This window comes from Callithrix jacchus, chromosome 11, assembly GCF_049354715.1.
Source record: "Callithrix jacchus isolate 240 chromosome 11, calJac240_pri, whole genome shotgun sequence".
In the NCBI taxonomy this organism is placed as follows: domain Eukaryota; kingdom Metazoa; phylum Chordata; class Mammalia; order Primates; family Cebidae; genus Callithrix; species Callithrix jacchus.
The window spans coordinates 97,754,543-97,780,748 of record NC_133512.1 but is presented as its reverse complement, the minus strand read 5'-3'; the positions used below and the strand labels follow the sequence as shown (position 1 = coordinate 97,780,748).

The 26,206-nt window shown below is 43.9% G+C and overlaps 2 protein-coding genes and 1 pseudogene across 4 annotated transcripts in view; all 3 read left to right on the top strand.

Annotated features, from left to right (window-relative positions):
- Nucleotides 1–457: 457 nt before the first annotated feature.
- LOC100387995 (Y-box-binding protein 1 pseudogene) lies at nt 458–1,764 on the top strand (annotated as a pseudogene).
- Nucleotides 1,765–2,445: 681 nt separating this feature from the next.
- GIMAP8 (GTPase, IMAP family member 8) lies at nt 2,446–25,688 on the top strand. Of its 3 annotated transcripts, none has more exons than XM_009002843.5 (5): nt 2,446–2,719; nt 10,435–11,095; nt 14,337–14,382; nt 20,819–21,445; nt 23,448–25,688. In XM_009002843.5, exons 2-5 carry the CDS (start codon nt 10,463–10,465, stop codon nt 24,131–24,133), a joined length of 1,992 nt encoding a protein of 663 aa, XP_009001091.3. In that variant the 5' UTR covers nt 2,446–2,719; nt 10,435–10,462; the 3' UTR covers nt 24,134–25,688. The 3 variants fall into 3 exon arrangements, with proteins under 3 accessions (XP_009001091.3, XP_035110290.2, XP_002751936.4); XM_035254399.3 differs by having other exon boundaries at nt 2,690–2,789; XM_002751890.6 differs by lacking the exon at nt 2,446–2,719 and adding an exon at nt 3,087–3,219.
- GIMAP7 (GTPase, IMAP family member 7) overlaps nt 11,004–26,206 on the top strand; it is a 98,576-nt gene continuing 83,373 nt past the window's right edge. Inside the window, exons 1-2 of the mRNA XM_078343469.1 lie at nt 11,004–11,095; nt 14,337–14,382. The gene's annotated coding sequence lies outside the window, so the exon portion shown is untranslated. The remainder of the gene's footprint in view (nt 11,096–14,336; nt 14,383–26,206) is intronic.

Here is a 26,206-nt window from a genome sequence, read left to right as displayed (position 1 = left end):
TGAGCTGAGATCCCACCACTGCACTCTAGCCTGGGCGAAAGAGCAAGACTTCGTCCCAAACAACAACAACAAAATAATAGAAACATAACGTAGACAGGTGGTGACCCGGAAGGTGGTTACCCAGGCTGGGGTTTGGTGGGGGTGGGGGGGTGATTTTGGGTGGAATGTGGACAGAATTTGGGTTCTGCAGGATGAAAAGTCCCACAGATCTGGCACACAACACTGTGAATGTTCTTTATACTGCAGGCTATACACGTAAAAATGGGTAAGATGGTCATTTTTACTTCAGCGAACATTTTTAAAAAAATTCTTTCTTGTAGTTCGATCGGTAGCGGGAGCAGAGAGCGGACCCCAGAGAGCCCTGAGCAGCCCCACCGCCGCCGCTGGCCTAGTTACCATCACATTCCGGGAGGAGCCGTAGCTGCCGCAGCCGGCCCCAGTCACCATCACCGCAACCATGGGCAGTGAGGCCGAGACCCAGCAGCCGCCCGCCGCCCCCCCCAGCCACCCCCACCCTCAGCGCCGCGACACCAAGCCCAGCACTAAGGGCCTGGGGGCCTCACATCGGCGGCGCCTGCCGGCGGGGACATGAAGGATAGCCTGGGGAGAAATGCCAAATGTGGGTGAAGGGGAGAAGAAAAGCAAAGCACACTGCCATGTGTGTACCTACGCAACTGTCTTGCATGCTCTGCTCATGTACCCCAAAACCTATAATCCAATAAAAAATTAAAAAAAAAAAAAAAAAAAAAAAGAAGGTCATCGCAACGAAGGTTTTGGGAACAGTAAAATGGTTCAATGTAAGGAACGGATATGGTTTCATCAACAGGAATGACACCAAGGAAGATGTATTTGTACACCAGACTGCCATAAAGAAGAATAACCCCAGGAAGTACTTTCGCAGTGTAGGAGATGGAGACACTGTGGAGTTTGATGTTGCTGAAGGAGAAAAGGGTGCGGAGGCAGCAAGTGTTACAGGTCCTGGTGGCTCCAGTTCAAGGCAGTAAATATGCAGCAGACCGTAACCATTATAGACGCTATCCACGTCGTAGGGGTCCTCCACGCAATTACCAGCAAAATTACCAGAATAGTGAGAGTGGGGAAAAGAACGAGGGATCAGAGAGTGCTCCTGAAGGCCAGGCCCAACAACGCCGGCCCTACCGCAGGTGAAGGTTCCCACCTTACTACATGCGGAGACCCTATGGGCGTCAACCACAATATTCCAACCCTCCTGTGCAGGGAGAAGTGATGGAGGGTGCTGACAACCAGGGTGCAGGAGAACAAGGTAGACCAGTGAGGCAGAATATGTATCGGGGATATAGACCATGATTCCGCAGGGACCCTCCTCGCCAAAGACAGCCTAGAGAGGACGGCAATGAAGAGGATAAAGAAAATCAAGGAGATGAGACCCAAGGTCAGCAGCCACCTCAACATCGGTACCGCCGCAACTTCAATTACCGACGCAGACGCCCAGAAAACCCTAAACCACAAGATGGCAAAGAGACAAAAGCAGCCGATCCACCAGCTGAAAATTCTTCCGCTCCAGAGGCTGAGCAGGGCGGGGCTGAGTAAATGCCAGCTTACCGTCTCTACCATCATCCGCTTTAGTCATCCAACAAGAAGAAATAAGAAATTCCAGCAATAAGAAATGAACAAAAGATTGGAGCTGAAGACCTTAAGTGCTTGCTTTTGCCTGTTGACCAGATAAATAGAACTATCTGCATTATCTATGCAGCATGGGGTTTTTATTATTTTTACCTAAAGATGTCTCTTTTTGGTAATAACAAACGTGTTTTTTAAAAAAGCCTGGTTTTTCTCAATATGCCTTTAAAGGTTTTTAAATTGTTTCATATCTGGTCAAGTTGAGATTTTTAAGAACTTCATTTTTAATTTGTAATAAAAGTTTACAACTTGATTTTTTCAAAAAAGTCAACAAACTGCAAGCACCTGTTAATAAAGGTCTTAAATAAAAAAAAAAAATTCTTTCTCCATGTTTGATTTTCTTATGAAGTAGAGACCAGGGATTTTGGACACTGATCTTTCACAAAAGGGATTTGATTCTGTGAAACATTTGAAAGCATCGAAGTCTAGCATTTCACATGTTTTGCAAGCTGGGGAAAAGCATTCACTCCCCTGAGAAGCAGCGTGGGTCTGTCGGGCTCCGAGTTACCTGGGTTGTGGGTTTTCGGGAAGGGAAGGGAAGTGAGGAAGCACCTGTTAGAAGTCCTAAAGGCCACTTCTGGGCATGCACCGGCTGGGAGCTGCCTTTGCTGAATTCTTAGCAGCGCTGCAGTTTCTGTTGTCTTAAGGACAGGAACTGGCTTGACGTCCTTCTCCTGCCCTACCCAAGCCCCTGTTCTTGCAGCCCTTCCAAAGCTCAGCCTGGCTCCTGCCTGGGCGCCCCACCCCGTGGTCAAGCCTCTGCTGTCATTTCTCCTCCCTCTTCTCAGTCTGCAGCTGCGGAAAGGGCTGTACTCCCCAGTTTCTGCTGTGTTGTGACCCCACAAGACGCTCAGCACCCTGCACGAAACTTCCTCTCCGATTGAATTTATGACTCTGTGGATGTGAAGCTATTTCTAGAAATCTCTTCCTTTGCAGAAACACCCGAAACCTTCCTGCCAGGAGGACCAGGAAGCGGGTCACTCCCTGGAGGTCCTCCCCTCACCCTCCTCGCCTTCCTCACGTCCTGTGCCCTGAGGCTTCAGCAGCTGTTTCCACCCAGGTGAGAGATGGAGGGATGGAGCCAGGACAGGACTGCAGTGTGTGTGTGACATGTGCACACGTGTGTAGAGGTGTGTGCACTGGTGCCTGGTTGTGGGGGGGATGGGCTTCCCATGGGGAAGGCAGCCTGCTCAGCCATGGAAGAGGAGACTGCCTGGGGGGGTTGGATCGCAGGGACCTGGGAAGCTCTCCTCCTGGTCCTAAGCGTGTCTCCCCAGCCTCCTGGGGGAGCAGATTCAGCAGGAGGGAGACAGAGGCACATTCCTGTACATCTGGGACACTCCTGTACATTAGAAGAGTGACTGTCCTAAGAGGAGGTGTGTCGGGGAGTGGGTGTGAGCCCTAAGAGGAGGAGGGCTGAGGCTGGCAGAAGGGAGGAAGAAGCAGGTGGAAGGGGCCTGTCAGGAGTGCCCTGAAGCTGGGATGGTGCAGCAGAGCAGCCCCCACGATGAAGCCTTGACATGGAGCCTCAGCGTCCTTGGGCTAAGCGATGGAGAATGGGTAGGAACCTTCCGGGCAGACAGGAGGTTGGGGTGGAGGCAAGGGTGTGCTGGGCCATCTGGGAAGCTGTAGCTAAGGTGACAGCGGAGTGAATGGAGGCCTGATGGTGGAAGGTACCGTAGTAACAGGCTGCACATTCTGTTTGCGCCTATAGGAACACTTACAAAAATTTCACTGGGCCAAGAAGTAAATCTCAACCAATGACGAATAGTTTATACAGACATTGTTCTCTGGCCACATTGCAACATTTGAAATAAATAAAAAGGTCGCCAATGTTTCAATACATTTTGGAATTTAGTAATCACTTCTCTCAGCTTATGGGTCAAAAAGCCAACATAATGGAAATCAGAACATATTTAAAACTGGTGAACAAAAAAGAATGGAGAGAAAGACTCAACTGTATAAAGATATCAATTTTTCTCAAACAAAGCTATAACTTCAATGCAGTGGCATTCAGCATTTCCGCAGGCCTTAAAGAAACGTACAGCTGATTTTAAAAGTCCTATACCAGATTAAAGAGCTGAGAGGAGCCAAGACAGTTTGGAATAATAGCAAGGTGTTGAGAGTTGCTTAATCAGATAACTAAGACTTAAAGTTATACTAATTAAGTAATATTGGCATTTAGTAATGAGGACTTTCTGGTTCAGGATTACACTGAGTCCAATAGACAAAACAGAGACCCTCGGGATGGAACTGTGGACCTGTGGGCACTTGGTACCTGATAGAATCATTGGAGAAGTCATGAACTATTCAGTAAATGATGCTGGGAAACTTGGCTCTTCATGTGGGATCATTTAGGAATGCTTTTTTTTTTTTTTGCTTTTTTTAAAGACAGTTTTGCTCTTGTTGCCCAGGCTGGAGTGCGATGGCATGATCTCAGCCCACTGCAACCTCTGCCCCTGGGGTTCAAGCAATACTCCTGCCTTCAGTGTCCCAAGTAGCTGAGATTACAGGCATATGCCACCATGCCCGGCTAATTTCGTGTTTTCAGTAAGGACTGGGTTTCTCCATGTTGGTCAGGCTGGTCTTCAACTCCTGACCTCAGAGCGGTCCGCCGGCCTTGGCCTCCCAAAGTGCTGGGATTACAGGTGTGAGCCACAGTGCCTGGCCAGGAATGCTCATTTTTAACTAAAGGTGGCTTAAATCAGAGCATGTTAAACTTGAATGCTCATGAGAATAACCTGGGTCTTGTTAAATTATAGATTCTGATTTAGTACATCTGGGGCAGGGTATGATTCTGCAGTTCTAATGAGATCCCAGTTCTTGGCAATGTTGCTACTCTGTGAATTGCACTTTGATTAACAAGCTCGTAAATCATCAGAATATTCAGTGCTCATTTAACAAAGAGGTGGTCTCTGGGATGTTCTGGAAGCTCAGCGATAGCAGCAGGAATCCAAGTGCCTTTTATCTTTCTGCTTGGTGGTATGCATTCACTTTTTGTTTTAATATTTGTAAACTTATTGCCCCATACTGTCTGTCACAAATCCAGATATCACACTTCAATTCCATGCAAGAATGGGGAAAGGATGACAGTAGGGGCTGTCTACTTGAGTCTGTCTCTATCTCCAAGAAAATAGTGCTAATATTTACAAAAGTTCAAAGCAGACTTTCATGTAACTGTCATCTGGTAGAACTGGGTCACATGGACACCCCTAGTTAGAAAGGGAGGTGGGGAGAGAGTGTATTACTTTCCTATTTCTGCTGTAACAAATTGCCACAAAATTTGTGGCTAAAACCTCACATACTTATTTTACAGTTCTGGAGGTCGAAAGTCCTGAAATCAAGGTTTTCTGGGCAGGAATGTGGTCCTTCTGCAGGTTCTATGAAATAATCAATTTCCTTGCCTTTTCCAGCTTCTAGAAGCCACAGCGTCCCCTCGACTCCTGGCTCCTGCTTCTTCCTCCATCTTTAAAGCTAGCAATGTGGCATCTTCAGGTCTGTCTCTGTGACCTCTGACTCTGTCCTCAAATCTTCTTCTCACTCTGACTTTCCTGCTTCCCTATGATAAGGACCCTCCTATGGACCACTGGATGATCCAAGATTATCTGTCTGAAAATCCATAATAACATTGTCAAAGCCCCTTTTACCATGTAAAGTAATATAGCCACAGATTCTGGGGATTAGCACATGGACATCTTGGGTGACCATTCTGTCTACAACAGAGAGTACTTAGATTCCCACCCCCTCTCCCCAGCATTTACAGTAGGTAATGTGTAAAAGAGAAGGGAGTTAGTGTGTTTAGCCAATCAACAGTGTCATTTTTTTCAATATGGAAAAATGATAAAATTAGTTGCCTACCTCATATACATAGTATGTGTTGTATTGATAAGAAGAAAGTGCATTGTGTAGCTATTGGAGGAAATGTTCTGTAAACATCTGTTAGGTCCTCATGATCTGTAGTGTAGATTAAGTCCATGTTTATTTGTTAACTCTCCATCTAGATTATCTGTCCAATGTTGAAATTGGGGTATTGAAGTCTCCACCTATTATTGTATTGCGGTCTATCTCTCTCTTTAGCCCTAATAATATTTGTTTTTCATATCTGCATTAGGTGCACATAGATTTATAATTATTATACTCTCTTGCTCAGTTGATCTCTTTTTCTTTCTTTTTTTTTTTTTTTGTGAGGCGGAGTTTCACTCTTGTTACCCAGGCTGGAGTGCAATGGCGCGATCTCTGCTCACTGCAACCTCTGCCTCCTGGGTTCAGGCAATTCTCCTGCCTCAGCCTCCCGAATAGCTGGAATTACAGGCATGCGCCACCATGCCCAGCTAATTTTTTGTATTTTTAGTAGAGACGGGGTTTCACCATGTTGACCAGGATGGTCTTGATCTCTTGACCTCATGATCCACCTGCCTCGGCCTCCCAAAGTGCTGGGATTACAGGCTTGAGCCACTGCGCCCGGCCTGATCTCTTTTTCATTTTATAATACTCTTTTTTGTCTCTTTATGTTTTTGATTTAAAGTTTATTTTGTCTGATTTAAGTATAGCTGCTCCTGCATGTCTTTGGTTTCTGTTTGTATGAGATACCTTTTTCTTTGAAATCCCTTCGCTTTCATTCTATGTGCTTTACAGAGGAAGTGAATTTTTTGTAACCAGCATATAGTTAGCTCTTATTTTATAATCCATTCAGCTAGTCTGTACCTTCAAATTGATAAATTTAAACCATTTATGTTTAAGATTGTTATTGATAGATGAACTTACTCCTGTCGTGTTATTGTTTATGGATTGTTTTACATATCCATTGTTTCTTTATTTTTCTCTTATTGTTTGTCCTTGAAATTTGGTGGTTTCTATAGTCACATTTGATTTTTTTCTCTTTCTTATTTGTATATGTGCTCTACCAATGAGTTTTGTACTTTTGTGTATTTTCATGGTGGTAGAAACTGTCTTTTCACTTTCAGATGTAGGAATACATTAAGCGTTTCTTGTAGGGTTGGTCTAGTGGTAATAGATTGATTACCTCAGTTTTTGCTTGTATGAGAAAGGCTTTATTTCTCCCTCATTTCTGAAGGATAGTTTGGCTGGGTATACTATTCTTGGCCAAAAAAGGTTTTCTTTCAGCACTTTGAATATATCATCCCATTCTCTCCTGACCTGCAAGGTTTCTGATAGAAAAAAAAACAACATGCTGTTAGTCTAATGGAGATTCCTTTATATGTGACTTGACACTTTTCTCTTGCTGTTTTTATAATTCTCTTCAGCTTTGACTTTTGACAATTGGACTATAATATGATTCAGAGAAAATGTTTTTGGATTGAATCTATTTGAGAATTTTGAGTTTCCTGTATCTGAATGTCTGTATCTCTCACAATACTTTGGAATTTTTCAGCTATTATCTATTACATAGATTTTTCTATGACTTTTCACATTTATCTCTTTCTGGAACTCTCAAAATTCAAATATTTGTATACTTTATGGTGTCCCGTATGTCATATAGAATTTCTTTATTCATAAAAAATTTTTTTTCAGATTGAGTTATTTTAAAAGACATGGCTTCAAGTTCAGGGATTTTTTCTTCTGCTTGATCTAATCTATTTTTGAAGCTGTTGGTTATACATTTTTAAATTTTGTTAATTGAATTATTCATGTCCAGAATTTCCATTTTTAAAAATAATACCTATCTCTTTATTGAATTTCTCATTCATACCATGATTTGTTTTTGTCTGATTTCCTTATATTGTCTATCTGTGTTCTCTTGCATGTTGTTGATGTTCCTTAAGATTATTGTTTTGAATTCCTCTTCAAACATTCCATAGATTTCTTTTTCTTTGGGATCTGTTACTAGAGGATTATTATGTTCCTTTGGAGATATGATGTTTCCTTGCTTATTAATGTTTCCTGTGTTTTTGCACTCTGCATCTGGTGTAACAGCTCCTTCTTTCAATTTTATGCATTGGCTTTTATAGGGAAATACTTTTTCCAATAAATGTATCTCTAGTGTTGATTGGGTAGGGTGCTTTGGATTTGATTCTGGGTAGGTGCAGTAGTGTAGTCTTCATATGATTTGTTTGGCTGTAATCAATGTCAGTGTTGTCTGAAGGTTCCTCAGTGGTATAGCCTGTGGTTGTTAGTAAAGGCTGTGGTAAGGTTTTCCTGGGGATAGAGACATCAAGTGGCCTCACCCTTGGGCCCTTGGATGATGTGTGTGGCAGTGGCAGTGCCAATAGCAGTGGTGGGCCAGCCTTTAGATCCCCAAGTGGCATGTATGGGCTCTGCTGGTGGCAGTAGCGGACTGGGCTGGCTGGAATCTGGGCCCCTGGGCAGTGTGTGTAGGTGCCAGTGGCAGCCGTGATGGGCAGAGTAAGGTAAATTATTTACTACTGCTTGTTATCTTCAATATTTGGAGTAACTTCTAGGTAAATTTTCCTCATACAGAGTTTACATTAGCTTCAGATGGACACATACATGTAAGTATGATAAAATGATAAAAACCCTAAGATGCTCATTTGCATGTAATAAAAACACTACAAATTGATATGATTCTTTGCAGATGGCAGATCACTTTTCAACCATCGTTTTTTAAATTTTCCAACTTATTTTAAGGAATATGTTATTCTTATTTAATGAAAATATACTTTATTAGGAAAGTTGTTGTCAAATGATGCAAATGAATGTGTTTATGAGGAAATTATGGGCTGAGCATGGTGGCTTATGTCTGCAATCCTGACACTTTGTGAGGCCAAAGCAGGAGGCTTGCTTGAAGCTGGAAGTTTGAGACCAGTCTGGGCAACATAGAGAGACCCCCATCTCTACAAAAGGTTTTGAAAAATTAGTTGGGCATGGTGGTGTGTGCCTGTAGTTCTAGCTAATCTGAAGGTTGAGGCAGGAGGATCACTTGAGCCCAAGAGGTTGAGGATGCAATGAGCTATGATCCCACCACTACACTACAACCTGGGCAACAGAGAGAGACCTTGTCTCTAAAACAGAAAAATAAAAGAAAAGAAATTATATGCATTTTTTTTGTTTTTAAAAAAATCATACTTTAAGTTCTGGGGTACATGTGCAGATTGTGCAGCTTTGTTACATAGGTACACATGTGCCATGGTGGTGGTTTGCTGCATCCATTGCTCTGTCATCTACATTAGGTATTTCTCCTAATGCTATTCCTCCCCAATCCCCCCACCCCCCAGGCCCTGGTGCAGATGTTGCCCTCCCTGTGTCCATGTGTTCTCATATTTTAACAAAGGTTATTTATGGATGATGGATTCATAGAAGATATTTTTTTAAACATTTTCTGAATATACCAAATTGTCTAGAATAAACATAAAACTTCACAATTAGAAGAATATAAAGAATAAAGAGGTTATGACACAGAATGATCAGATAATGAGTGTAAGCACGTTGTGAATTGGCAGCTAAGAGATTTTTACCCTCTCCTGGAGCAGTTTTTATGGAGTGGTACAAATCTGTCCACAATGACTGGCTCCTCCCTGAGGTCCCATGACATTGTCCTTATGTGTGTCACCTTCTTATCTGCTTGCTGCATCTTTGCCTTTTATTTGTTGTTGTTCAGTCTTTTCATACAAGTGACAAAAAGGATGCTGGAGCAGGCTTGGTGGGAAGGGGAAGGACCCCATCAAGGGGCAGAGACACTAGAAGAGGGTATGAGGCCGGGCGTGGTGGCTCAAGCCTGTGATCCCAGCACTTTGGGAGGCTGAGGCGGGTGGATCACGAGGTTGGCAGATCAAGACCATCCTGGTCAACATGGTGAAACCCCCGTCTCTACTAAAAATTACAAAAAATTAGCTGGGTACAGTGGTCTGTGCCTGTAATCCCAGCTACTGAGGAGGCTGAGACAGGAGAATTGCCTGAACCCAGGGGGCGGAGGTTGTGGTGAGCCGAGATCGTGCCATTGCACTCCAGCCTGGGTAACAAGAGCGAAACTCCGTCTCAAAAAAAAAAAAAAAAAAAGAAAAGAAGAGGGTATGAAATAACATGAAGAACTTTCTGACTTCACCATGGACCCTGGAGGGCTGGCCATCCAAGAGGGTGCCATATGAAGGTTTCCTAGGGAGAGCCAAAAAGCTAAGTTTTTAAAGAGAGAAACACAGGTTTCAGGTGTAACCCTGTGTGGGAATCACAGCTAATTGCTCATGTGCCCTAAAGGGAAAACCTGTGATTATGGTAGAGGGGAGTTGTCTCCTTGCAGTGTCAGCTTTGCCATGAATTTCCAGGCCTCACTTGATTTCAGGCCAGGGACTCCTGGGCAGTCCAGAGGAAAATGTGCAAGGAAGGGTGATGGACCAGTTACTGCAAATCAGCTCAAAATATGTCAAACACGGTGGAAACTGAAATAACAAATACAGATGAGTAGTTCTCTCTTCCTTTGAGATTCTGATTTGATAGGTCTAGGCTGGTCCCAGGAATCTGTATTTTTAAATCATCTGACTATTACTATTAATTACGAGATTTCCTTCAACTTTAAAACAAGTTATTTACTATGGTTTCTAACATATCCGACCCCTTGTGGTTCCTAATGGTAAAAAAAATTTTAGAAAACTAAAAGGGATCTCTGGGTTTGTCTCAGAGATGAGAGAACAGGAAGATCCTGGGAAATAGTGTTTCTTGTTCTAATCTAGTCTGGGTCCAGAGCTTCAGTAGCTCAAATCCACTGGGGGCAATTTGAGTCAAAAAGAGAATGTCTTTTCTTGCTGTTCTCCTGTCCACTCTGTGTGGGAGTTGAACATGGATGTTTTGTTTCTGTCCCAACAGAACCCGCGGGAGCCTGTGTCAGGAGAACATGTTGGAGCAGAGCTGCCAGATGCCAGAACTGCGGCTCCTCCTCCTGGGGAAATGCCGCTCGGGAAAAAGTGCCACAGGAAATGCCATTCTGGGCAAAGATGTGTTCGCATCCAAGTTCAGCGATCAGAGAGTGACCAAAATGTGCCAGAGAGAAAGTCAGGTCCTGAGAGAAATGAAGGTTGTGGTCATTGACACCCCTGACCTTTTCTCCCCAGTAGCTTGTGCTGAAGACAAGCAACGCAACATCGAACACTGCCTGGAGCTCTCTGCCCCCAGCCTCCATGCCTTGCTCTTGGTAATTGCCATTGGCCATTTCACAAGGGAGGATGAGGAAATGGTGATGGGCATCCAACGAGTGTTTGGAGCTGAAGCCAGGAGGCATATCATTATTGTCTTCACCCAGAAGGATAATTTGGGGGATGACTTGCTGCAAGATTTCATTAAAAACAACAAATCTCTCAAGCAGTTGGTTCAAGACTGTGGGGGCAGATACTGTATTTTCAACAAGGCTGATACTAAGGATGGGCAAGTCAGCCAGGTGTCGGAGCTCCTTCACAAGGTCAAAGATTTGGTGAAAATGAACCGAGGACCCTATCATGTGAACGTCAAAACTGAAGGCCGCGGATTGCAAGTAAGAATTTTGTTCGATATCTCTCAAAATCTCTGTGTTGCTGAAGCTAGTGGGATGAAAATGGGTACAAATAAATGAAATATTACATTGTGTGATGGAATGTGCCTTTTGTTTAATGAGATTTTGATACGTAATTTGCAGGAATAAGAGGTATCAGACTGTAGCGTACTTTAAATATCAGCCTAAGGACTTTAGGCTTGATTAGCAAATTAATGGACACATTTAACCCGTTATCTTACTTGGTCCCTCACATTATTCAACACAAGTGACTTGCTAGACTCTGTCTTCCCCTAGCTTTCATGTAATTGCTCTCTTTGTTTGTTTGTTTCATTCCTCTTTTTCTGGCTATCGCAAGGATCGCTGAGTCCTTCTCTAACCTCTGACCTCTAAAAATGAGCATCCTCAGGGCTTGCTTCTGGCCTTCTTCAAATCTTTGTACCCTCTTCTCAGATGATCCCACACTCTTGTGGTATTGAGCTTTATCTACTGCTAACAGTTTTCAAATGAGTAGTAACTCTAGGCCAGTTCTGTCCTCTGAGTTCTTCCTCCTTTGGAAATTGTTACTTGGCATCTCCATGCGTCTCTCTTAAACTTTCTCACACTTAACATGTCCACATTTTTGATCTTCTCTTTTAAATCTATAAGACTTCTCCCTCATACCTCAGAAAAGGGCTGTGCTGTTCACCATGCTCTTTGTACCCACACCCCAATGCCAGGTCTGCTACCCCAATGCCAGCTCTCCTTGGAAAGCCAAGAAATCATCAGGTCTTGCGGGATCAATATACCTGGAATCCACCTACTTCTCTCCATCCCACTCCCACCGCCTGGTCCAAGCCAACATTGTATCTTGCCTGTACTATTTTAACATAGTGATTTTCTCCTCATATATTCTTGGGCTTTATCTGCAATCCCTTTCACACGTAACAGCCAGGGGGAGATTTTATTTAAGCTTTTGATGTGAAAGGAAAATGTGTTTGTAACTAAGGAAGATACAAAAGTGCAGTCTTTTGCCTTAGAGGTGCTTATGCTTCAACTGGAGTGGCTGATGTATAAGAAACAAAGAGCTCCCGGCTGAGGGTGAGGGGGATGCTGGCACAGAGGATTTGGCAAGGGAAGCCCCAGAGAGGGTACAGCAGGCACATGCTGAGCCTGGGGGACATTCTGGTCAGAGAGAGACTTCTCAGAGGGGAAGAGTAATAAGCCCAAGCAGGATGGAAATAAGAGGGATACCATTTACTGAGTGCCCACTAAATTCCAGACAGACATGAACTAATTAAGCCCTCGAGACAACTCTATGGACAGATGCTCTACGTGTGAGGAAACTGAGGCTCAAGAGCACTGAAGGCACTTGCTGTCTTATTTCCTATCCTGAACGCTCCCTCCTCTATGACAATCTGTCTCTTCCTTGAGGGTGGCATGGAACAGCGATGTCAGGAAAGAGAAGAATGGGCATGTGATAAGTTTCCTGTAATGAAACACTCTGGTTTAACATGCTCCGGTGACTTCCTGGTGATCGTAAGGTAGAGTTCAGAATCCTTCATTCATCTGGGCTTCTTGCTCTGTGCTCTGCTGTCCATGCCTTGGTCCCTCTGGCCTTCCTGTTTGCCCCAGAGTTACACTCACATCCACTTCTGGGCCTCAAGCCTGTGATTCTCTCTGCACTGACACTTGCTCTCCTGGCTCCCACCCTGAACCAGGTTTGCTTCTATTTCTCCATCTGCACCAGCTCAAAGTCACTTCCTCAGGGAGTCCTCCCCGACCATCCTGACTCTCAGGCCTGGAATGAGCCCCACTGCTTCCCTTCCTCATGGCACCATCACCACCATATCAAGTGATTTCACTGGTTGTCTCCCTATTAACTCCATGAGGACAGAAGAAATGGTATCTGTTTGGTTGACTACAGCATCTTAGTTTTGTCTTCTGTAAAGCAGAGATAATAATTGTATCTCAGGAATTGCTGTGAGGATTAAACGAAATGCTTACAAAGTTGTTAATGAACACTTGAAACTTGGTAGGTGTTTGGTAATTATTAGCTGTTATTATTATATGATGAAAATGCCCAAGGATTAAATACATTAAGGAGACAATTAGGAGTTTAACAATCCAGAGACTGAGTTGGAGCCATACTTTTAGGACTGTATGCCCTGGACATAAAAAAAAATTAGTATAAATAAAGATATATGTACAAGCATAGGTAGCACAGGATCATTTGAAACAGTAAAACCAGAAATAACCTGAAGATTGATTAATAAAAAGATGGCCGCATCAGTTTTGCACGTCCATACTATGGAATAAATTGTATCTACTTAAAGAATGCTGTAGATCTATCGATATTGACTTCTACAGATGTACAGAAAGCATTACTCAGCAGACTGTAGAACAAATAACCGAATAAGTCTCTGTATGTTCATGTATGCTTGTATGTATTTGTATGAACATAGAAAAAGATAGAAGGATATATACCAGTTAACAACCATTACTTTTCTGGTGGAGTGGGAATACAAAGATCATTATTTTTATGTTGCACACATTTACCTCATAACAACCTTTTGCAGAACACTAAAGAATTTCAACTGGGCTGTGTAAGGTTAAAGAAATCTGATAATGACAGTTAAATGGAGAGGATGCAGGGAGAGGGATGCTTGAAGGCATCAGTGCTATTGAGCAAAGCCAGGCAAGAAGGCAGAGGGAAGGTCTTCTTGGCCAGCATGAAGATTTAACAGACAAGGTTAAAATGAAGTCTAGGAAGCTTCTAAGACTAGCAGGTTCATAAAATTGCATACCGTTTATTCACTTCCTTTCTTGATTCCATGACAATAAATATTTGGAACTGAGTATAAGGATTCCCCAGGAAGGAGAAGGGGATGTCAGTTATGTGTTTGGTTCTCTATCCTGTTGTCTCCATTTGCTGGAATTGGTGGGGGATGTGATTCCAAATGGTATTGGACTATTGACCTGAAATTAGAAGAAGCTTCCTCTCCATATTGGGAGCAGTGCCAAAAGGAGATGTTGGAGACTGCACCTCCTCTGGGAGCCAGTCACAGCAGCATCTGGGGGTCTAAACATCCACTGCCATCGTGGACAGGTCCACAAAGACTGACGGGGACCATGACCACGGCCTTGACCGCATCTGAATTACACGCTGAATTACATACTTCAATTTCTTTCTTTTGTTTCCCCTTTACTTTCTGGAAGATGAGGTTTTAGATCTGTGAACACCATTTTTTCCTTTATTTTCTAGCAATATGTGAATGAAGCTGCATCTCAGGAGGGAGACAAGCCACATGGTAAGTTGGTCTTTAAGAAACATTAAGCTGACGATTCTTTTTTTTTAATTTTTTTGTTGCATTTTAGGTTTTGGGGTACATGTGCAGAACATGCAAGACAGTTGCATAGGTACACACATGGCAGTGTGTTTTGCTTCCTTTCTCCCCTTCACCCACATTTGGCACTTCTCCCCAGGCTATCCCTGCCCAGCTCCCCCGCCACTGGCCCTCCTCTATTCCCCCCAATAGACCCCAGTGTGTAGTACTCCCCTCCGTGTGTCCATGTGTTCTCATTTTTCATCACCCGCCTATGAGTGAGAATATGCGGTATTTCATTTTCTGTTCTTGTGTCAGTTTGCTGAGAATGATGTTCTCCAGATTCATCCATGTCCCTACAAACGACACGAACTCATCATTTCTGATTGCTGCATAATATTCCATGATGTATATGTGCCACATTTTCCCAATCCAGTCTATCATCCATGGGCATTTGGGTTGATTCCAGGTCTTTGCTATTGTAAACAGTGCTGCAATGAACATTCGTGTACATGTGTCCTTATAGTAGAACGATTTATAGTCCTTTGGATATATACCCAGTAATGGGATTGCTGGGTCAAATGGAATTTCTATTTCTAAGGCCTTGAGGAATCGCTACACTGTCTTCCACAATGGTTGAACTAATTTACACTCCCACCAACAGTGTAAAAGTGTTCCTTTTTCTCCACATCCTCTCCAGCATCTGTTGTCTCCAGATTTTTTAATGATCACCATTCTAACTGGCGTGAGATGGTATCTCAATGTGGTTTTGATTTGCATCTCTCTGATGACCAGTGACGATGAGCATTTTTTCATATGATTGTTGGCCTCATATATGTCTTCTTTTGTAAAGTGTCTGTTCATATCCTTTGCCCATTTTTGAATGGGCTTGTTTGTTTTTTTTCCTGTAAATCTGTTTGAGTTCTTTGTAAATTCTGGATATCAGCCCTTTGTCAGATAGGTAAACTGCAAACATTTTTTCCCATTCTATTGGTTGCCGATATGCTCTAGTGACTGTTTCTTTTGCTGTGCAGAAGCTGTGGAGTTTCACTAGGTCCCATTTGTCTATTTTGGCTTTTGTTGCCAATGCTTTTGGTGTTTTGTTCATGAAGTCCTTGCCTACTCCTATGTCCTGAATGGTTTTGCTTAGATTTTCTTCTAGGGTTTTTATGGTGCCAGGTCTTATGTTTAAGTCTTTAATCCATCTGGAGTTAATTTTAGTGTAAGGTGTCAGGAAGGGGTCCAGTTTCTGCTTTCTGCACATGGCTAGCCAGTTTTCCCAACACCATTTATTAAACAGGGAATCCTTTCCCCATTGCTTGTTTTTGTCAGGTTTATCAAAGATTGTATGGTTGTAGATATGTTGTGTTGCCTCCAATGCCTCTGTTCTGTTCCATTGGTCTATATCTCTGTTTTGGTACCAGTACCATCCTGTTTTGATTACTGTAGCCTTGTACTATAGTTTGAAATCCGGTAGTGTGATGCCCTCTGCTGTGTTCTTTTTGCTTAGAATTGACTTGGCTCTGCCGGCTCTCTTTTGGTTCCATATGAAGTTCATGGTGTTTTTTCCCAGTTCTGTGAAGAAAGTCAATGGTAGCTTGATGGGGATAGTGTTGATTCTGTAAATTACTTTGGGCAGTATAGCCATTTTCATGATATTAATTCTTCCTAACCATGAACATGGAATGTTTCTCCATTTGTTGGTGTCCTCTCTGATTTCATTGAGCAGTGGTTTGTAGTTCTCCTTGAAGAGGTCCCTTACGGTCCTTGTGAGTTCCTTATTCCTAGGTATTTTATTCTTTTTGTAGCAATTGTGAATGGCAGCTGATTGCAACGGCAAATCAAAAAACTTATCAATCATGATCAAGTAGGATTTATCCCAGGGATGCAAGGCTGGTTCAACATACGCAAGTCTATCAACGTAATTCACCACATAAACAGAACCAAAAACAAAAACCACATGATTAACTCAATTGACGCAGAAAAGGCATTCGACAAAATTCAACAGCCCTTTATGCTAAAAACCCTCAATAAACTCGGTATCGATGGAACGTATCTCAAAGTAATAAAAGCTTTTTATGACAAACCAACAGCCAATATCATACTGAATGGGCAAAAACTGGAAGCATTCCCTTTGAAATCTGGCACTAGACAAAGATGCCCTCTTTCACCACTCCTATTCAATATAGTACTGGAAGTTCTAGCCAGAGCAATCAGGCAAGAAAAAGAAATAAAGGGTATTCAAATAGGAAAGGAGGAAGCCAAATTGTCTCTATTTGCAGATGACATGATAGTATATCTAGAAGACCCCATCAGAACAAAAATTCACTCTGGGGACCTAGCTGAGGTTGGTGCCTGCAACCTGTCCCCCAGGGAATTCCTAACACTTGTGAGTAGGTACAGTACCTGCAAAGGTCCTGGACCCAGAGCGGGTGTCCTTGGATGTCTCTGAAGTGTTACAGAACTGGGCTTACTTCTGATGTCTTTTCCTAACTCAGATTCTTCTTTCTGGCCTTGGGTCTAGCCCTGCCCAAGTTTTGACTCCTCTTAGGTAAGCAGAAATCACTCCTCCATGGACAACACCAACTTGCGGAATTCTCTGATGGAGTGTGGTATCCATGCAATGATTGCCAGTAATGATAGATCCTGCACATCTGCATAAGTCAATATGTATAGATCTACCTCCTTCTGTTTAGTAGATACAGTTCATTTCACAATGCGAACGCACGCAACAAATGCAACCGTGCCTTTACTGAGGGATACGCGGGTTATTTCTGAGTCAGCTCTGTGCAAGCTGTGAGTGTCCAGCTGTGAATAAGACAGACAAGATCCTTTTCCTCATGGAAATCTCCCAGATAATAAAATCATAATTTTAATAGTATTGATAATAATTGCAGCTGAGGCTCATGCCTGTAATCCCCAGCACTTTGGGAGTCCGAGGTGGGTGGATCACTTGATATAGCCAGGAGTTCAAGACCAGCCTGGTCAACATGGCAGAACCCTGTCTCTACTAAAAATACAAGAATTAGCCAGGCATGGTGGTGCATGCCTGTAGTTTCAGCTACTCAGGAGGCTGAGACATGAGAATCACTTGAACCTGGGAGCGCAAGGTTGCAGTGAGCTGAGATCAGCCACTTCACTCCAGTCTGGGCAACAGAGCAAGACCCTGTCTCAAAAAAAAAAAATTGTACTGACATTATGTCCTGGGAAATAACTTATATATATATGTAATTCAATCTTCATGGCATATTCATATATAATCCTCTTAAAATACACAGTTCAGTTCTCAGAGCAACCCTGTAAAGAAGATGTCATGAGCCTCATCCTCATTTCACAGCTGAGTGCTCTCAGGCCAGAAATACGTGAACTCAGGCAGAAGGGTTTCAAAATTCTAGCAATGCCTTTTGGCTAAGGCCTCCAGGAACACATGTGTGACTGAACAAAATTGGGTTTATTGACCTGTGGCTGTGAGGGCCCAGCACACCATGGGGAGTCACAGGGAATGTCAGAAAGAGGGAGCTGGGAAGGGCTTTTTATAGGATGTGGGCTCGTGTTAGGTGATTTTGAGGAAGTTCCAGGAAGTGAGACTTTGCTCTGGGATGGATGCTCTCAGGAAGTGGGGCGTAGTTCCACAATGAAGTCTTTGAATAATTCTTCTGTCCAAGGTGACAAGGATGGAGTGAGGCTAAGGCTATCAGGAGGCAGCATCGTCCGTGTAGCCAGGGCAGGGGATGTTCGGGCAGTGCTGTTGTTTTTGTGTGCTCAGACATGACTGCAGAGTGGTTGTGGTTGTACAAGGCTCGTGTCTGATTTTCTGTAATATTGTGGATGAGGGGCTGGGCACAGTGGCTCACGCCTGTAATCCCAGCACTTTGGGAGGCTAAGGGGGGTAGATCATGAGGTCAGGAGTTCAAGACCAGCCTGGCCAAGTGGTAAAACCCTGTCTCTACTAAAAATACAAAAATTAGCCAGGTGTGGTGGTGGGTGCCTGTAATCCCAGCTATTTTGGAGGCTGAGGCAGAGAATTGCTTGAACCTGGGAGGTAGAGGTTGCAGTGAGCCAAGATCATGCCACTACACTCCAGCCTGGGTAACAGGAGGGTGAGGGACAAGAGGATGCCACGGCCTTGCCGTGGAGGTCAGACCAGCTCCTGGCTCTCAAGGGGTACTTATTATTCCTTCTCACTTTTACTTTTAACCACTACACTCTCTCGTCTCTCCAAATAGAAGAGAGCCTATATTTGAAATAAATAATAAATTATTATTTTCGTAAGAATAGAGGAAATAGGCCAGGTGCGGTGGCTCACACCTATAATCCCAGCACTTTGGGAGGCTGACGCAGGTGGATCACGAGGTCAAGTGATCGAGACCATTCTGGTCAACATGGTGAAACCCCGTCTCTACTAAAAATACAAAAATTAGCTGGGCATGGTGGCGCGTGCCTGTAATCCCAGCTACTCGGGAGGCTGAGGCAGGAGAATTGCCTGAACCCAGGAGGCAGAGGTTGCCGTGAGCCGAGATCCTGCCATTGCACTCCAGCCTGCGTAACAAGAGTGAAACTCCATCTCAAAACAAAAAAACGAAACAAACAAACAAAAAAGAATAGAAGAAATATACACGGTAGCTAATTTGTATGGTTTTGCGGGGAGCAACTTAGATGAAGCTCTGTTGAAGAAGTTATATTTGCACAGGAACACGAGTAGCCAGCGGGAGTTAGGGAGGGAGGCAAAAAGTGCTGTCATATGGTGAAAGTCCCGAGGGCTGCACAGCAGGAGGCGGAAGTGCGAGGGAGGGAGGGAGGGGCGCTTCCAGGCCGGACTCCAGTTCCTTCTAACCTGCAGGGCCTTCCATGCGCGCTTCCGTGCCAGCCAAGTACGAAGGGCTTTACAGGTGCTGTTTCCTCTCGTCTTTTCAACCTCAGTGTGGGCATTAGATTCCCACTCTACCAGCATGGAAACAGATTTGCAAAGCAGTAAGTTTTCCAAGGCAACACAGCGAGGGCCTGGCGTCACCAGCGTTTTTGCCGTCTTGGTTTGTGTTTGATACCACGTCCATCCCGCCTTCCCAACTTGCTGGTCAGACCATTCCCACGAAGGCTGTTGATGACTCAGTGTCAGAGGATGCTCCCTGCTGTTGCTGACCCTCCCTTTTGCTCAATAGGTCTGGTGTTGGCGTCGATGCTGGCTCAGCCAGGGGATGTGTGGAGAGATAGCTGTAGGGGGCAGTTCTGCAGGTTTTGCAGCAATTTACTGAGGTATGATTTACATAGAATAAAATGCACAAATCTTAAGTAAACAGTTTGGTGCCTTTCTTCATATCTATACATATGGGATCCCCATCCAGATAAAGATATAGAGCTTTCCATCATCTTAGACATTCTTACTGCCCCTCACCACAGAGAACCACTGTCCAGACTTCTATCAACATAGATTAACTTGGTCTGTTCTTTTTTTTAATTGCATTTTAGGTTTTGGGGTACATGTGAAGAACATGCAAGATTGTTGCATAGGTACACACACGGCAGCGTGATTTGCTGCCTTCCTCCCCATCACCTATATCTGGCATTTCTCCCCATGCTATCTCTCCCCAACTCCCCACCCCCCGCTGTCCCTCCCCTATTTCCCCCGGACAGACTCCAGTGTGTGATCGTCCCCTCCCTGTGCCCATGTGTTCTCATTGTTCAACACCCACCTATGAATGAGAACATGCAGTGTTTGATTTTCTGTGCTCGTGTTAGTTTGCTGAGAATGATGGTTTCTAGTTTCATCCATGTCCCTACAAAGGACACGAACTCATCGTTTTTTATGGCTGCATAGTATTCCATGGAGCATATGTGCCACATCTTCCCTGTCAGTCTATCGTTGATGGGCATTTGGGTTGGGTCCAGGTCTTTGCTATTGTAAACAGTGCTGCAGTGAACATTTGTATCTGTTCTTTAACTTCATATGAAATAATCACAGAGTGCGCAGCTTTCGTGTCTTGCTTCTTTCATTTACTGTGTGTTTTGAGATCCGTTTATATTGCATATCACGAGTTCACATTTAAAAAAATTGCTAAGTGTATTTGATTTTATACCACCAAGGGCATTTGAAAATCAGATTCTCCCTACTCCTGCCTTAGCCCCTGGGCTTACCTTTGGTAAGCCACGTACTTACCTCTGATAATTAAATGAAAGGAACCAAAGTCGGCGTGTTCGTGTTCCTGGGGAATCTTAAGCTCCATGAATATCATTGAGTTCGCTCCTGCACCTGCCTGTGGCTTTCACCTTGATGGAGAGCTTCTGGCTGAGAGTAGAGTTCTACTGCATTACAGTGTTGTTGCCATTCTCTATACAAGTTGGCAGGGATGAGAAATCACAAAACCTGCCCACATCCATATTCAACTGCAGGAAGAGACTCTGAACCTGTCCATTTGTCCCACAGGCCCAAGGGAGAGGCAGCCGCAGTCCACAGGACCCAAGCAGAATCCAGGGACATCAGAACTGAGGGTCCTCCTCGTGGGGAAACGCGGTGCTGGAAAAAGTGCAGCAGGAAACAGCATTCTGGGGAGGCGGGCCTTTGAGACCAGATTTAGTGAGCAGTCAGTAACACAGAGCTTCTTGTCTGAGAGCAGAAGCTGGAGAAAAAAGAAAGTTTTGATCGTTGACACTCCGGATATCTCATCATTAGTGAACATTGACTCAGAACTTAAAACTCACACCTATCCAGGCCCCCATGCCTTCCTGCTGGTGACGCCACTGGGCTTTTACACTAAGGATGATGAGGCAGCGCTGAACACCATCCAAAGCAGTTTCGGAGAAAAATGCTTTGAGTACATGGTCATACTCCTGACCAGGAAAGAGGATTTAGGGGATCAGGATCTAGAGAAGTTCTTAAGAAACAGCAGTGAAGATCTCTGTCGTCTCATCCAGAAATGTGAAAACAGATACAGTGCCTTCAACTACCGAGCAACAGCAGAAGAAGAGCAGAGGCAGGTGGACGAGCTCCTGCAGAAAATAGACAGCATGGTGCGTGAGAACGGGGACAAGCACTGTATCTTCAGGGAAAAAGGTAAAACTGTGAATAGAGTATATATTTTTATATATACCATTTAAAATAGGTATAAAATACACATGAACTTTTAATTTTCTAAGAGACATAGAGAAGACAGAAAGGACAGGTCCTCTGTTCCTGTGTTAATTTGGCCTCCAGCTCCATCTATGTTACTGCAAAGGACAGAATTTCATTTTTTTTTTATGGCTGCATAGCATTCTATGGTGTATATGTACTTGTATCTAAAATAAAAGTTGAAATAAGAAAGGAAATTAAAATTGGCAGAAGGAAAAGGAAGGACGGGTCCGTTCTATGGACTCTTTTCTCTCTTTCTCAAATTGTCCTGAAGTTATAGCCTTCCCTTGCACGTTCTCTTGGACTGGTCTTTAATTTTTTCATGATCCTTACTATCTCTTCAACTGGATGGTTGGGTCTTGAGGAAAGGAGTTGACCCTTTCCAACCCTTTGTTTCCCCATGGAGTACAGCTGCCCAGGACTGGGCACAGTACTCTCTTGGCTACTTAAGAAGGACTCCTCATCTGCTCAGTGCTACAGGTTCAGTTGACCTACACTGAAGTCCTTCTGTTCTTACTCATTCCATTTTTTTTCTGCTTCAGCTGTCTTTACCCAGGAAGAAGATAAACCCTAAAGGAGCATATTTTCTTATTTGAACCCTCCTTTGGAAGTATAGATACATGGGAAAGTCAGGAGAGGCTGTATATAGAAAGCCCAATTTAAAACAAGTTTTGGAGAATGGATTAGATGGCTGAGCAGAAAGCTGGAAGATATTCCAGAGGGTATACCAGCTATTTGAAACAAAGACGTAGGACTAAGCATGTCACCTATTAGGGTACAAAAAAGAATAGTGTTGGTGTGGATGGGGGTTCACAGCTCTAAAGAACATCTTCGAAGAACACTGAAGATTAAGACATTGAACATTAAGAACACTGAATTAGAGAATGTGGGATGGGGAGTCAGGCTGGATTTCAGAGATACGTGAGAACCCTCCCCTCTGTAGGTATAGAAGTAGGGACTGAAGCATTTGACAAATATGGGAATGCTGGAAGATTAAGCTGTTGTTCATCTGCGACATTGTAGGTTCGGGATAAGCGGGTTAATAACTTCCCCTTGAAAGAAGAGCATGTGATGTGCTTTCCTCCTCCTTTGCATTGAAGTAGATATTAGCTACTTGATATGGAATTTGTAATGGAAGAGAACTATGAAGAGACTTGAATGGGCACTGGACCGTCACAGTGCAAGTGCAAGAGCATAAGGACAATCTCCAAAGAACACATATTGTAAGGTCTCTATGCATCTGAAATTCCATTTATAGGGAAATTCATTCTCTTTCTCCATCATGGACTCCACGCATACAACAGTGTTAGTGGATACTCATTATTATAACCATGTGGTGTCCTTCGGCTCATCAGGGAAAGGCAATTAAGTTCAGTATGGCTTTAATGAGAAATGAATTTTCATATAACCTAACTAAGGACACTGGTAATCTCTCAGTGGTATGTAGAGTTTCTTTTTCATGAAAGTCAGTTTTACAGAATAATTCTTTAAAGACTGTAGGGAGATGTTGCCACAGTTAGCAGTAGTGGCAGTGAGAAGATGCAGTTGTAACAGGAACAGAAGACAAAGGGATGAGATGTGTAGACTGGACCAGGCTGAGGGTAGTAGGGAGTGTGAAGGCCAGGGGGGTACTCACAGGTGCCAGGGAGTCCGGGAGGTGCCGGAAAAAGGGAGCAGCATGGATTCAGTGATAGGAACAGTGCTGTTAGTGGATGAACCCTGGGTGAAGACTGCAGTCCAAGTCCTGCTGTGATTCCACAGACGGAGCAAACTGGGCCAAGTCATTTCCATGTTTGGAGATTCCCCTCCTTGGGTGAGAGGGAGGCCTTGATGCTGTTTGAGCATCCTCTTTGTTTAGTGATGTAATCTCGCTTCGTGGCATAACTTTAAAATCCAATTTCAGATCGGCCCATGGTCACAGATCTTTCCCACTTTCCTTTGACAGAAACCCTGAGCATTGTCCTCGTAGGGAGGAGTGGGACTGGGAAGAGTGCGACGGGGAACTCCATCCTGGGGAGGCTCGTCTTCACCTCTCAGCTCCGGGCCAAGCCAGTCACCAAGACCAGCCAGAGTGGCAGGAAGACCTGGGACGGACAGGAGGTGGTGGTTGTGGACACTCCTTCCTTCCGCCAGATGCTGGATGTCGAAAAGGACCCATCCCAGTTAGAAGAGGAGGTCAAGCGCTGTTGGTCCTGCTGTGAAAAAGCGGACACATTTTTTGTCCTGGTGTTCCAGCTGGGACGATTCACTGAAGAGGACAAAACAGTGGTGGCGGAACTGGAGGCCATCTTTGGAGCAGACTTTGTGGAATACGCAGTTGTGCTGTTCACCCGGAAGGAAGACCTAGGGGCGGGGAAGCTTGACGACTTCATCAGGAACTCAGACAACAGAGCTCTTAAGAACATTGTTAAAAAGTGTGGGTGGCGCGTTTGTGCTTTTAACAACAGAGAAACCGGCTGGGCCCAGGAAACCCAGGTGAAAGCTCTTTTAACAATAGTCAATGATCTGAGAAGGAAACATGGGTGGAATGGGTATCCCCATTCACGGGAGAACAGCAAACCAACTAAAAATGTCCAGGAAATTTCCCAAGCCAAAAAACTCTTTAAAAGTTTAAAAGATATGTTATCATAGGTAGCCGAAGTGCCTGGGGTCTGTTCCATTAGGGACACCCTCATGTTGGGGGTAGGGGCGGGACATGGTAGCACTGGTGGGAAGGCGGGAGGGCTCATGGCTTTGAGGGAGGGTCTGAGAGGTAAATGCATCCTGCCTTTATTATTTGTAGATAAATAAATTGCAGGTGGGGGTGAATAGTAGGGGAACATAAAGCAGAAAGAAGAGAAAAGATGGGGAAAAAGGTATCAGACATTAGGCTGATATTAAGAGGTAGAATCGAGTCACAAGAATCAATATACACTGTTATCAAGGCTGAGAACACCCTTGATCAGAATGTAGATAGTCGCACAACATCCCAGGGGATGCAGATACACGAGACCAGGGTAATGTTCGGGACACTCCTGGGCATGGCAGATGTGGGAAGCAGGCTCCAGAGGGCCTCCCTGTTGTCCAGAGCTGTTGGCTCCCAGAGCTCTCCTGTCTCCTTTGGAATGTGACTCAGGGCTAGAGTGTTCCTTTCTTCCTATGGTAGCTATTCTTCACTGCTCTTTTCATTCCATGCCTAGATGTGAAGTGGGACACAGTCTCCCATTCCTGGCTGTCTCCGAGGAAACAGACACGAGTCTTGGAGGTTTTGAGTGATTTTATTGCTAATTATCACAGTGACATAGACTAGAATGGCAATTAGCAGCATAGTAAGGTTGCCAAAATCGGAGAATCCTGCAAAGTTCTATAATTCTAAGTGTTGTTCTACATTTCCTCTAGAGAAGGTTATTAGAATCTCCATTGCATTTCTCTTTCCCCCTCTCTTTCCCCTGAGGTTAGGAAACAGTTTAAAACTCAGAGAACCCCAATAATAATGGTTTAAAAACACCAGGGGATTCCTGTATCTCATGTCAGAAAGCCGGGGAGTAAGCAATCTGGGGTTGGTAGGCATCAACATCCCAGCTGTTCTTTCAGTCCCACCTGCATTGGCATGCAGCTTCTACACTTGAGTTTGCTTCTTGGTTTTAAGACAGTGGTGTTCTTTCTATGGCTGAACAGATTATTTTGAGAGGTGGGTGATATGTGAGAGAGAAATCTGGAAGCTTCTTCTGGGTAGATACAGGGTAAGATGTTTTAAATGTTGAGCACTTGGTACATGCTTTGAGGGCATAATCTGTGTCAGCTGCTTTTTTCCCTAGATAATATCAGGTTACTTTCAGAATTAATCCATTTAAAGGAGCATGGACTGTTGCCATTAATACTTTGGGATTCCACATAACTCTTAACATGATGACATCTAGAAAATGTGTGTGCCATGGACACAAGGGAACAAGAGACAGCAGGGTATACTTGAGGGTGGAGGATGGGAGGAGGGTGAAGATTGAAAAGCTGCCTATTGGGTGTTATGCTGGTTTCCTGGGTGACAAAATTCTCTGTACACCACACCCCTGTGACACGCCACTTATGTATATAACAAACCTATGCATATATCCCTTGAATTTGAAATAAAAGTTGGAAAGTAAAAAAAAAAACACGTAAATATATTTAGTTGAATCAAATAATAAAGATGAATCAGATTATCAATTCATATTCTCTTTCTGATTTGTATTTTTCTGAGTTAGGGAAGGAGCATACCTTCATGAAGAGACAATTCAGATGTTTAGATACCTTGACTCAGGTGAGCTTTTTGTATCTTTGGTGCTTGAGGATCTTAATTTAGACTGAGTGGCAGCCAATTGGGTGTCAGGTCCCTGACAGCTCGGGTATCTTTCACTCTGGACATTTTACTACAGCAAGGACAAATAAATACAACCAGTATTAGAACTAGAAACATGGGCAGAATAAGGTCTGAAAGGCATTCTGTGCTTCTTCCCTGAGCTTCCCTTCTGCTTGAGGGCAGAAACAAATCCCAGTGTGCTACCTATGGCTGAGCAGGTGAGGCTGGGCACTGCACAGGGTGGGGGATGTGTGGGCTCAGCAACGTGCATCCTCTCACAGGTAGGCTCTGGCATAGCTTGCTGTTTTCCTTTAGGTCCAAGCCTGAGTGGGGTGACAATACTGCTGTGTCAGTTTCTCCGAGAAGTTCATGCTGAGAAAGAGTTAGGA

Excerpts from the sequence above, each read along its gene's own strand:
- GIMAP8 (XM_002751890.6), top strand. Across the intron at positions 11,096-14,336 it reads CTGAAGGCCGCGGATTGCAA|CAATATGTGAATGAAGCTGC; the intron begins GTAAGAATTTTG and ends TTTATTTTCTAG. Across the intron at positions 21,446-23,447 it reads CTGTATCTTCAGGGAAAAAG|AAACCCTGAGCATTGTCCTC; the intron begins GTAAAACTGTGA and ends TTCCTTTGACAG.